The 13,436-nt window shown below is 42.2% G+C and overlaps 1 protein-coding gene across 3 annotated transcripts in view; it reads right to left on the reverse strand.

Moving 5' to 3' along the window:
- Positions 1-13,436, reverse strand: part of LOC113021855 (programmed cell death 1 ligand 1-like) — a 39,622-nt gene that overhangs the window by 9,021 nt on the left and 17,165 nt on the right. For 2 of the 3 annotated variants that reach the window (XM_080301538.1, XM_080301537.1), the window contains exons 1-2: positions 5,168-5,836; positions 259-594 (exon numbers count right to left, since the gene is read on the reverse strand). In XM_080301538.1, coding sequence (XP_080157664.1) covers positions 259-594; positions 5,168-5,390 — 559 coding nt within the window. In that variant the 5' untranslated portion in view covers positions 5,391-5,836. Of the gene's footprint in view, positions 1-258; positions 595-5,167; positions 5,837-13,436 lie in introns of those variants that run through there. The other variant, XM_080301540.1, reaches the window with a different exon arrangement.

The following is a 13,436-nucleotide window of genomic DNA, read 5'->3' on the forward strand; positions in this document are numbered from 1 at the left end:
CAATTTGGTAAAGTAAATCCGTTGGGCATCTTTCTTTGCCTTTAGACAATAATTCTGATGGCAAAAGAGCCAAACGGGACAGGCATAAAAAAAAAAAGTAGACAGGTGCAGGGCCAGCATGCACATGGGCAAGTCTCAGCTTTATTCACTAAATATTGCAAATTTCACTGCAGGTGTGCTGTGGGGGTGAGAGCCTGCCAGATGTGCATGCTGACTGTTTCATCTGTAAATAATCAGCTGATTTATAACAGCACTCACCAACAACAAGCTCAATGCGGGATGTTTTTACACTGGGCTGGGTCACTGGAAAACTACAGGTGTAGTTTCCGTTGTCCTCCAGCTTAGTTTTATTCATTCTTATGGAGGCGTTGCCGTGCTTCAGCTGTTCTGGAAAATGTGAGACTCGACCTTTGAATTCATCATCTTGACCTTTGCTATATGTGCTGGGATCAAACATGAACACCTCCTTTAGAGGAACTGTTCCTTCCTTCTTCCAGACAAACAGTTCTTTCTCTATGTTCTGATTGGTGCTGAGGGAGCAGGGTAAAATGACATCATCATCTTCCATCACAATCACTCTGCTGTCAGGTGGTCCTGAAAGACAAAACTTGAATTAAACAATGTGTTCAGATACAAAGTGATGAGGATATAATGAGAGTCATTTAGAGTCAGAGACAGCCAATCAGAAGAAAGTTCACGCTTGATTTTTACTAATCATGAACTTAAAAAAGGTCTAAGTTTAATTTAAAAAAAAAAAAAAAGCCACAAGAATATAATCAGCAAACTTTTTCACTATAAAAATCACATATTTTAGCTCAGTTCCCCTTCATAAAAACAAACCGATTAAACTGGTCTGGACAAAAATGATGGTACCTCTAGAAAAGAGTAAAAATAAGATGACTATAGGGACCTTAAACCGAGGTGTGTCCTGTAACTATTGTCAGATATCTTCTTACTTGTAATCAGTCGGCCTATTTAAAGGGTGAAAAGTAGTTAATGTGCTGTTTGATGTTCCTGCACCGCACTGAACATGAACCACAGTGAGCTAAGGACAGAGCTGTCTCAGGTGATGTGACTGACAATTAAAGACAAGCATGTTAAAGGTAAACGCTATAAGACTGTCTCCAAGCAGCTTGATGCTTCTGTGAATACAGAACAATATACTGTATCATTCATGTTTTTAGGGACACCCTGAACATGAACGCAAGAGGAAATCTGATGACAAATTTCATCAATAAGTTCCAAGAGATAAGAGATTAGAGGTGAACTCCAGGTGAAGTAAAGTGTCAAATCACACCAGCCGTTACTGTTTGAGCTAAAGTGGACTTAATGGAAGACGACTGAGGAGGACACCAGTGTTAAAAGCAAATCAGAAAAAGCATGAATGGAATTTGCCATTTAGTCATTTTCTACAATGTCACATCAGCTCAGATGCAAAAATAAGGCTTATAAAGAAAATAACACAGCGCCTGCTCTGAAACATGGAGGAGCCTTGGTTATGTTCTTGGGCTTGCTTTGGTGCATCTGGCACAGCGGGTCTTGAAATCTCAAGAGTATCAAGGCATCCTGGAGTGAAATGTTGTCTCCAAAAGGCACCCTTCAAACCACAGACAGTTGAAGCAGTTTTCTCCTGAGGAGCGTCGACGAGTGCAGACGTCTCACTAACAGTTACAAAACTCGCTTCATTACAATGATCGCCTCCGAAGGTTGTGTAGTAAAGTAATTAAGAGGACCATTTTTGTCCAGAACAATTTCATTTTTTACTCATTCTGCTGAACCACAATTCAAAAGCAGTGTCTGGTTTTCATGAGTCAATTTTCAGTAAATGTTTATTGTCAGTTTAAAGTTTCTTTCTTTCTTTTTAATTGAAGGGTCCATATTTGTGTATTTGATGACACTGAAAAATGATTCTTTTTGTGTTCCCTGTATTATTCATCCTCTTCAGTCTCACAAATACTGAGTCCCAGTATCTCAGCTGTAACAGTTTTCTATGAGAGTTTATGCCAGGCGTTCAGGGCAGCTATTTTTGTTAGCACACAGACACGCTCTAATCATACAGCAATAATCAATAACATCAACAGCTTCAAAAACATAAAGTGTTCAAATATCTAATTTTCATCTTTTGGGCACTCAGCAGAGTCTCTGACAGCACGGCTCAAATCCAAAGTCCTCGTCCTGCTCTCTGCTCTCCTTCCTCTTTTCAGCAGCAGGTTTTTACTTTGCTTGTTAAACATAATTTCAAATGCTGCTAACTGCTCTATAAGACGCTCACTGAACAAAGTGCTGCATCACTGACAGAACACAGAGGGCGAGGTCCATTAAAGTGAACTCTCTCTCTCTTTCAGGAAATGGTCTTCTGCTAAAATGACTGCATCCGCTTGATGCGGTATCTTTACGCAAACGACTGCATGTGAAGTAGAGGCACACTCCTTGATAGTCACTTTGACTGGCTGCTTCCTCCCTTTAGTGCTTCTTCCCCATCACACATTGTGCTTTGTGTGCAGAGGTGACAGAGGTGGAGAGGAAAGTGAACAAACGTGAGATTCTTAGAAACAGACGTGCATGTGCAGTACACGCCTCATCCGTTTCCTGAAGAAGACGAAACTTGACTTTCTCGCTCAAACATCACTAAAAATATCTAAACTACTGTTGTTACCACAAAGCTGTGTGGAAAGATTGTAAACTCATTTCTTAATTTATGATTTGGTGCAAAGATCTTCACACTTTTGTGTTTATGGGGAAAACAAACACAGGTGTGGGCTCAGGAGAATTTGGCAAGATAACAAGAAATGGATTAAACTCACAAACATCCAGCAGGTCACCAGTGAGCCACATGTGCTGGTGTTAGGTGTAGACCGGCTTTTAACTACACGCTAAACAAGCAGAGTTTCAGAAAGTGTCTCATGAGCATTTTGGTCTTGCAGTTCTTCTGGGATGAAGTGTGGTAAGTGCATAAAAAATTCATATAAAGAGATAAAAGTGAACATAACCCTGCCTCTAACCAGGTCACTGGTGACCAGGTGGCTCATCAGAGGTTAACAAAAGTTTCTGTGACAGCAGGTTTCTTCATTTCCACTTGATGAAATATCACCAATTCAGGCAGCAACAGTTTCAACGCTGTGAGGCCAAAAATGTTTCACTGATAAAGATTTGAAACACATCCAAGCTGTGTCCTTTTCACCAGCTGAGCTCTCAAAACTTTCCTGCCAGTTTGAACCTGCACACCGCAGTCAGTAACAGCCTCATGTTAATGGGCCACAGAGTGTTTTAACTCTGACTGTAGAAAACCTCAGGAAATGGAGCCTACTGTTCGTCTTTTTAATCATATTAATCCTACTGGCCTCTTCACTCATTGAATCACTCGCTCTGAGAACTGGGACTAAAACACAAACAGACCCTGAAAGAGTTAAAAAACTAAATAAAATTATATGTTATGCATGAGAGACCTATGGATGAGTAAAAGCCAACATCCACTCTGACAGCATCCAGCAACTCAGCGCAACATCAGCAGAACACAGCTGCTATTGAAACTGGAGATCCAGAGCCCACAGCTCAGTGGGATCAGGGCTGGACTGGTAATCTGGTCAATTTTCTTTTCCTTGTCGATATAATTATTCAGGCCACCTTCTCTGTGCACTGGTGCACCTTGCAGAACAGAGTTTAGTGTGGATGACGTGTTTGATAAAGATGGACAAAGAAAAGAAAAAATACATGGAGCTGAAAAGCTGAGAGAGAAACAGAAAAAAAATAGAAACAGATGCAGCCAAATGTGTCACATTAATAGTCAGGACTGCTGCACCGTCACCAGCAGTACCACCAACACTTTTAACAAACCCTGGAGGCTCCACATAGGTTAGCACTCGCTAACAACATTAACTGCCATCACCCCTGTCTGTAGTTGGGCCAGATTGTTGGGGTAGAAGTGAAGGACAGAGACACAAAGACCTATTTTACTTACCTAAGTCCTGCTAAGTAATGCATCTTTTAAACAGAAAATAATGTGATTATATGACTAATTGTTCGATTTCCCTGTTTTGTTTTTTTTGCATGCACCACTCAGTGTTATCATTGCTTCATGTGCACATATTTAACCTGGGTGACTGATCATGGTGGGTCACCTGGGCCAAAATTGCCAGCGACAATTTTTTGTCCAAGTCCGGCTCTGAGTGGGATCAATAGTGAGCAGCATGGAGATAATGAGCTGACCCTGGAAGAAGAGTGGATCTGAACTAGATGATGTCCAGCCACCTCCAATCACAGATGCATCTACTGAGCTGAAGATGGAGATTGTGCCCAAACTCAAGGTAACCACCCAACTGAGAGCACAAGTCCCCAGGCTTACAATATCAGAGGAGATGTGAACATTGACCTGGGCAAAAGGACGGCACAGAGGCTCTGATCATACTAGAACCAGAACAGGATAGCGTACAGTGAGCACCACAACCAAGAAGCTGGGAAAGTGTAGAAGAACATCTGTGCTGCATTGAACTGGAAGTCCAAATGTCCTGATGGGAGACACCACCAATGATGGTTGAGAACAGCAGGGCTGTGGTTCTGAGGGACAAGCAGCTGCTGAACAACCAACCAGATACTGTGGTGGGTAACAAGGAGCAGAAGACAGGTGTGACAGAAGACAGTGAGAGGAAGAAGGAGTGTGAGGAAAAAGAGTACAGGAGCCAAAGAGCTCCAACTCTGAAACAGGAAGAGAGACAGTGTGTGTGTGTGAGAGAGAGAGAGTGTGGTTAATTATTCTCTATTCTATGAGTCAGTTTATTGTTGTCGACCCACTTTAAGAGAACATAAAACTTTAGATGCATTAAAAAATCGCATTCAGACACAAACAAACGTCACACCGTGTCAGCAGGATGAAAGCAGAAATGTGTTTACAGGTTAAAACACGTCAGGATGGAATAATGAGCATCTCTGGTAACTGATCATAAACACTAAAGAGAATAGTTTCGTTTCATTGTTGAAGATGCTGCACATTAATCTGCCCTCTCATTGTTTTACTCTAAAACGCGGCTGCGTTAAAAGCTGATGTAGGTGTAGACTCCGCAGTCATCCACCCACTAACGCAGCAGCCTGAGCAGCGTTAAAGCTCCATCCGCTCCTGTGAAACGTGACAGCGCCTGCACTGATTATCACTCTAAATCAATGAGTTTCTTACCGGATTCAGCACCAAACGTCAGTCCGGACAAAGTCAGGAAACAGAAGCTCAGAAACAGAAGTGGTGGAAGCTCCATGTCTGCAGAAACCCTCTGAGGATCAAACGTTACAGCATCTCTTTTTTTAAAAAGAAAAAAAAAGAAAAAGCTCGGAGCCACTCCTCCTCCCGCACTGACGCACTCCAAAACACTTTGAGTTTCTATTCTCTTAAAGCAGTAAACCATAACTGCACTTCCGGTGTATGTATATGTCGCAACATCAGCGCCTCTTAGATTGAACTTGTTTAACAGCGACAATTACACAGAAACGCGGAGAGAAGAAAGCTTAATGAGCAGAGATGGCAGATTATTATAAAAAGGTTAGGCTGAGGTAAAGAGAAAGGACGCTCCCACCACGGAATCTGCAGCCTTTAAGGTCAAAGACAGGGCAGGGATAGCTCAGTAGGTAGAGTGGTGGCCCCCTGATCGGAAGGTCGGGGATTCAATTCCCCTGAGCAGCTACCCTGAGGTACCCCTGAGCAAGGTACCGTCCCTACACACTGCTCCCTGGGTGCCCAATGGCTGCCCACTACTTCATTGAGTGAATGGGTTAAATGCAGAGAGGAATTTCCCCACGGGGATCAATAAAGTACACTTTCTTTCCAAAAAAAAAAAAGGGTCAAAGACAGCTGCAGGTTGTTTTGTTTTTTTTACACTAATATGACCTATATGATGAAAACACACACACACACACACACACAAACCACACACACACACACACACACTGAGGCTGTTCCTGCTCCTCCTCGTAATAAATACAGATTAACCAGGTTGTTCATCTAATACAATAAAGACTAAAAGCGTGTGGTACAAATGGAAACATAAATGTAAAGCGCTCACACAGATTCATACAGGGTTCTGGACACTAAACTACAGCACAGAGCTTTTCCTCTCATATTGCTGATTTCTCTGCAGCATCTCTCTTACTTCTTCTAACCTTTTCATATTTTTCTAATATTATAATTTTAGTCTTTATTTGTAAATTCAGCTGCTGTTGCTTTGATGACTGTGATTGCTTGGATGTTTCCAACGCCACCTCTTTCACATGAACACGCTCATGCTCAGAAACTTACAGACTTTGGGTCAACTTAGCTGATAACCAGCTTTATGTGCCATCTTATCCTGATCAACAATCTCAGGTGAAATAAATCCAGGTAACACAAAGAGACCCTGGTTATCTGCACCTTGCTGAGCAGAACGGTGTCCTGGTATTCAAAGTCACTGCCTCTGTTCCTTCCCCGTTACACCCGCCTCCCTCTCATTCACACACATGTATTCAGTCTCACGTCTGCTGACGTCTACACACCTCCACCTCTCCAGGCTCTCCTCCACCTGCTCTCTACTCTCACTACAGACCACAGTGTTGTCTGCAAATATCAGAATCCACAGAGACTCCTGCCTGACCTCCTCTGTCAGCTCATCATCACTGAACAAGAAGGAGCTCTGATCCTGATGTAATCCCACCCCCACCTTGAACCCACCTGTCATTCCTACTGCACACCTCACTACTGTCCCTCTGTCCTCACACATGTCCTGCACTGTCAGTTAGTCATCTGGAGTAACCGTCTTTCCGCTCTTCATCATCTTCGCGGTCCTCACTTCCTCTTTCATAAAGCTCTGTACTTCCTCATTCACTAACTGTCCTCCATCCATCCTCATCTCTCTCACAGAGCTAGAAATGAACAGAATAGATCAGTTTTAAGATAAGATAAGATAAGATAACCTTTATTAGTCCCACACGTGGGAAATTTGTTTTGTCACAGCAGGAAGTGGACAGTGCAAAAGTTATGACGCAAAAATTAGAATACAATAAGAATAAATACAGTACACAGCTGTACAGAATAGAATAAAATAATATACTATATACAGTAGAATAAAATAGAATAAAATATACAATAAGATAAAAATAGAATACGAATGCTATATACAACTGAGTAAAAATACAACGATGCCAGAAAAGATTATTGCACTTAGTGTTATTGCACATGTGTGGATGTGTGTGTTTGTTCAGTTAAAGTCTTTATTATGGAGTCTGACAGCAGTGGGGAGGAAAGACCTGCGAAATCTCTCCGTCCCACACCGTGGGTGCCGCAGTCTCCCACTGAAGGAGCTGCTCAGTGCTGTCACAGTCTGCTGCATGGGGTGGGAGACGTTGTCCAACAGGGATGACAGCTTAGCCGCCGTTCTCCTGTCACTCACCACCTCCACTGGGTCCAGAGGGCATCCTAGAACAGAGCTGGCCCTTCGGATCACCCTGTTCAGTCTCTTCCTGTCCCCAGCAGAGATGCTGCCGCCCCAGCAGACCACACCATAAAAGATAGCAGAAGCCACCACAGAGTCATAGAAGGTCTTCAGGAGTGGGCCCTCCATCCCAAACGACCTGAGTCTCCGCAGCAGGTACAACCTGCTCTGCCCTTTCCTGTAGAGGGCGTCTGAGTTATGAGTCCAGTCCAGTCTGTTGTTCAGATGAACACCAAGGTACCTGTAGCTGTCCACAGCCTCAATGTCCATACCCTGTTTTAACCAAAATGTTGTATTTCTTCTACTTAACATGGACACATTAATGATAAGCAATAGGTCCACATTTCTGTCCATATTAGGAAAACACAACGAACCACTCATGAATCACTGTGCACACAGCTAATCTAATCTAACACTATCTTAATTAATAGGATGTGGTGGGAAATGACGTGGGTTAGATTCTGAAGAACAGATTTATGACTCACGTGGCCTCATACCTGCTGATTTTTCAGAGTGTGCTTTGTGTAAACAAGGTTTAAATAAAGTTTAAAGTCTTTTTACAGCCAGTAATGTAATGTTTACTGAGAACCTGAACATGTGGGCTGCTAGTTTCATCCACCCACTCAGGATGAAGGAGTTGAACTATGAATCTACTAAGCCCCCACAGGATTAACTGACTGTAAGGTTAATAGTTTAAAATTACTTTGGGATTGCTACTGAAGGTGTGTATTTTATTATTATTGCTGAGTGTTATCTCAGGATTAAATACAGGCATGATTTATGACAAAGGCTACAAAGTCAATAAGGAAAAAAGATCCAGTTCCACTCTCATGGTCACTTTGTATGACCTCAGTTTGACAAAAACATGTGCAAGAACTGACGGCCTGTAGAATAATGGCTTTGTGTGTCAGCATTATTATACACACATGCACTGACAGCATATTATCTTCAGTGATCAAAGAAAACTGTGGCACCTGTGACAGTGGAAGAAGAATACAGATATAAGAGTTATATTTTCTGTAGGATTGTCCGACCTTTGTGGCTGTGGAGGAGCCATATCTTTGTAAACATGTGGGACGCACTAGTTATTAACCTGCAGTGACTCAGGAATGTGCAACCATATAAACAAGGTGAGTCATGAAGGTGGGCGAGTAGAAATAAAGAAGGATGAAATTTCCTGTTCAGTGTAAAAGACCAACCTTTGTTTAAAGATGAAGAATGAAACCCTGCGTGAAATGTTTAGCTGTGTTTGGTTTCTGACCGCGAGCTCAAAGCACAGATGATGGCATGAAAGGATGATGCTGACTGAATGTGACTGAAGAGCAGAGCTGGAGGAAAGAAAGCTGCATGTGTTTGCTGTCATTCAGGGATTCAGGCTGTTTTGTTTACAGACAGTCAAGTTTTATATCAAAGGATTTCATCGCTTGCTCGGTGCATTTAAGACATTTTAAATCGAAGTGTTACCAGAGCTGTGACCTCTTCAGACATCATCCTCTTCTCCAACATGAACCTTTTCCAAAATGTGTCTGTGGCTCTCAAAGTAGAGCTTTGGGCCAATTCATACAGCAGCCACGAGGCTTTATGGTTTATAATTCCTGAAGATCATTCCAGCTCTACTACATGCCAGAGAGTGGAGATAAAACCTCTCATGGCTGCAGTCGGCTCTCTTTCTTCTCATTTATTCTGGGGTGATCCACAGTGACAAACATAAAAAAGGTTAAATTTCAGAGCAGGAGAAGGACGCATGCTTACTGTGAGAAAGTCTAAAACAGTTCAGCGAATAAGAAGATAAACCAGCTTCAGCTCAGATCAAATTCTGCACATTTTCTGGAAGAACTGCAGCCACATGGCGCCAGACTGGGAACAGGTTTGTGAGGATTTTTGGGACTAAGGAGGTACACAAGTCAAGACAAGTCATTTGATTTATTTAGCACATTTATGCACAGCCGACATTGATCAAAGTGCTTCACAGCAAATACAAACAGAAGAAACAATAAAACGATTTAAAGCAATAATAGTAATGTTTTAATAAGTAAAATTGGAGGATAAATACAAATGATAAAAGTAAATAATGATAAAAAGTAATATAATAATAGCAAAAGAGATGCACTGTGAAAGTGACACAATAAACTGTAACTCATCTGAAGCTCATGAGGAGACGGTTAGTGAGGAAGACCTAATCTGAGGAGGAAGATGATTCCAGAGTTTTGGAGCTACAAACCTGGAATTACTAGAAGCTGCCGATCAGTGGACCTGCTGCACCATCATTATCTCAGAGCTGCAGTCCTCTGGTGAATTTCATCCAGCAGTGTCAGCATCCACGTCCTCCACAGGAAGTTGTAGCACTGACACATCAGCTCCCAGTTTATGTTTATCCAACCGACTGAATGCATCTTTTCCTCACATGGTATTTAATTTAATTCATTTTAAATGGCACCAAATCACAACAAAAGTCACCTCAAAGTGCTTTATATTGTAAGGTAAAGACTCTACATTAACACACAAAAACCCCAACAATAAAAAAAAACCACCCTGTGAGCCAAGCACTTGGTGACAGAAAGAAAGAAAAACGTAATTTTAATAAAAATAAATCTTTAGGAGAAACAGGCTCAAGGAGGAGAGGACAGCAGCCATGATGGGTGAGGGGAGGAAGACAAGATAAAGACTTGCTGTGGAGGAGAGCCAGAGATTAATAATAACTAATAATTAAATGGAAAGTGATGCATAAACACATAGTGGCTGAAGAAGAAACTCCCAGAGCATCATGGGAATCCCCCAGCAGCCTACGCCTATTGCAGCATAACTAAGGGAGGATTCAGGGTCACCTGGTCCAGCCCTAACTATATGCTTTAGCAAAAAGGAAAGTTTGAAGCCTAATCTTGAAAGTAGAGATAGTGTCTGTCTCCTGAATCCAAACTGGAAGCTGGTTCCACAGAAGAGGGGCCTGAAAACTGAAGGCTCTGCCTCCCATTCTACTTTTAAATACTCTAGGAACAACAAGTAGGCCTGCAGAGCGAGAGCCAAGTGCTCTAATAGGGTGATATGGTACTACAACATTACAGCAGACCGTCCCTCTGAGACAGGACACTTCTAATTTTGCAGATATTGCACTGATGGAAGAAAGCAGTCCGGCTCAACAACGACACAAAGACTCCTCAGAGTGTTACTGGAGGCCAGGGTAATGCCATATCTGGTTAGATACCATATTTCTAAGATATTTACAAAAATAACAAAAGTCTTTGTATTGCCTTTGCAGCAGAATTCTCTTCTTACAAAATCTGTAATAAAATCCTTTGGTTCGCAGTCACACACTGCAGCAGCGCCAAGTCCTGTTTCTGAAGAAAAACCACAAACCCACACATTAAGTACGAGTGCACCCTCAGGCTAATCTTCAGAAAGATCAACCACACGAACAGGTTGTGTTGCAACACTTGTGTTTGTTTCACGTCAGGTCTGCACACAGCGATCAGAAACATATTAGCATTAGGCAGGTTTATAATCTGCAGCAGTGAGGAAATCAAACATTAACACTGACATGTCTGTGAAGGTCCTCAGTCATCCAGGTCATCGTAGTCTAAAGAGCTTGGAAAGAAAAGCGTCTGGACTTCTTTAAGTTGCTTGAAGACGTTTCACCCTTCATCCGAGAAGCTTCTTCAGTTCTAAGGTCAAATGGTGGAGAGTCCCAGATATAAACCTAGTGGGAGTTTCCCCCCACAGAGGGACAAAAGGACCCCCTGATGAGCCTCTACCTAATCACATGGTGTGAAATCATGCGAATTCCTGAGGTCAGATGGCCCAGGATGTGAGTGGGCGTTAAGGCGTCTGGGAAGGATCTCAAAGCTGGATTATAGATGGCAGAGAGTTGGTGTCGTAAACCCCGCCTCTGTTCAAAGATGGTCGCTCACAGTGGACATAGATGGCTTCTTTCACTCCTCTTTCAAACCATCTGTCCTCTCTGTCCAAAATGTGAACATTGGCATCCTCGAAAGAGTGACCTTTGACCTTAAGATGCAGATGGACTGCTGAGTCTTGTCCTGTGGAGGTGGCTCTTCTGTGTTGTGCCATGCGCTTGTGAAGTGGCTGTTTGGTCTCTCCGATGTAGAGGTCTGGGCATTCCTCGCTGCACTGTACAGCATACACCACATTGTTAAGTCTGTGTTTTGGCGTTTTGTCTTTCGGGTGAACCAGTTTGTGTCTGAGCGTGTTGCTGGGTCTGAAGTACACCGGGATGTCATGCTTGGAGAAAACTCTCCTGAGTTTCTCTGGTACACCGGCTACATAGGGGATGACAATGTTGTTAACACTGATAACAGCTTCAGAGGTAAACATGAACTGTCCCAGGAGTCTTTGCACTTGTTTGGTTCACTGCAGTCCTGTTTCATCAGGTATGTTTTCTGATCATCAATTAGCAAAAGAAAAAATTAAACCCATGAAAAAAATATTTAAAAAGTGGAAGAAAAGAGAACCCGAGAAAGTTTATTAAAAGGAAAAACGTGAAATATTCTCGGGTTGGTGTGAGACCCTGAATTAATTTTAATATGAGTTTCTGAAGAAAAGCCATAGAACCAAACAACAACTCTGACTGCAGCCTCGGGTAAGTTTTCCTCAGAAACAGCCGGCACGCGAACAGGATGTGTTCAGCATCCACTTCAGGTCTGCACACAGAAACATCTTACAAGCATCAGTCTAAAATTTTTAACTCGCTCCAGATCAATAAGGAGAAAACATTTTGGAAAGACTGAAAATGAATTGTTGTGATACAAAATTCAGCTCTCTGGCAATTAGACTCTGATGATGAGAGTCCAGATGCTGACAAATATGAAACTGTACAGTACAATACAGACAGTAAGTCATATTATGATTGAAAATACTTTATTTATCCCGAGGGAAATTGTTTTAAAGGCTGTCAGATGATCCAGTGCCAGGAATAAGTTGAACAAAGAGTTTTACTTTGAAGTTAATTAAAGCTGCCAATCCCAGTAATGCTCCAGTTTTTTGTGGTTTGGGGTAAATGTTGTTTCATGTGGAGCCAGAGGGTTGATATCAGAGTCACTCTGGACTCTGACTCGCTGATGTGCCAAACCTGACGACCACAAATGTGATGCATTCAAAATTTATGATGGTGAGATTTCATGAAAGCAGATGGTTGGAAGGATTTAGGTGTCCATCATCAGCACAGTCAGCTGAACGTAGTGGGCGTCTGTCAACTGAAGTCACTGAAGTGTTTGTGGTGACTTTTGGAACATTTAATGCAATTATGACCTGCTGTGTGGTACACACCATTTAATTGTCATGGTTTTGTAGTTTCTGGACTGATGAGCAGATTCAGACAGCCGGGAAAAGTTTGAACAGTTTATTTAAAACTGAATAATTGATGGAAGCAGACTGATGGAACAGGTGCTCCCATATAGGACGTATCAGAGGATTCACAGAGAGGGAGAGATGTTATCAGCAAGAGCTGATAATAAAAGGTTGTCTGTATGTACAAGAGTCTTACTTATGTGTCCTTACTTGGAGTTAGTTAGATTGAGAAGAGAGAGGAGGCACAGGGGATCAGGCTGGAATCTGGAGACGATAGAAGGTTGAGTGGAGACTGGGCAGGCAGGTGTGCTTCTGTGAGCTGAGAACTAGGAAGCAAACAGAGCAAAGGAATTACTGAGGGGTAAGAACAACAGCTAGAGATTAACAACCATGGTGGAGAAAACGATCTGGCAGAGAGTGACTTACACAGCAGGTCCTTAAACACTCAGCTAATGATGAGCTATGAGCTCCAGATGGATGAAAGCAACTTAAGGAAGGGTAGTTTTACTGTTTAGTTTGTTTCCAGAGTAGATTTTCTTGTTTCATCCCAGTTTATATTGTTTAGTCTTTATTAGTTTCAGTATTAATTTTAGTCTTTTTTATTATTATTGTATGGGGGCATATGTCAGAGGCAGGATTTAGAAAATCAGAACAGACATTACAATACCAACACAGAACCTTCTGAAAGCA

Source organism: Astatotilapia calliptera, chromosome 5 (genome assembly GCF_964374335.1).
Source record: "Astatotilapia calliptera chromosome 5, fAstCal68.1, whole genome shotgun sequence".
Taxonomy (NCBI): Eukaryota; Metazoa; Chordata; class Actinopteri; order Cichliformes; family Cichlidae; genus Astatotilapia; species Astatotilapia calliptera.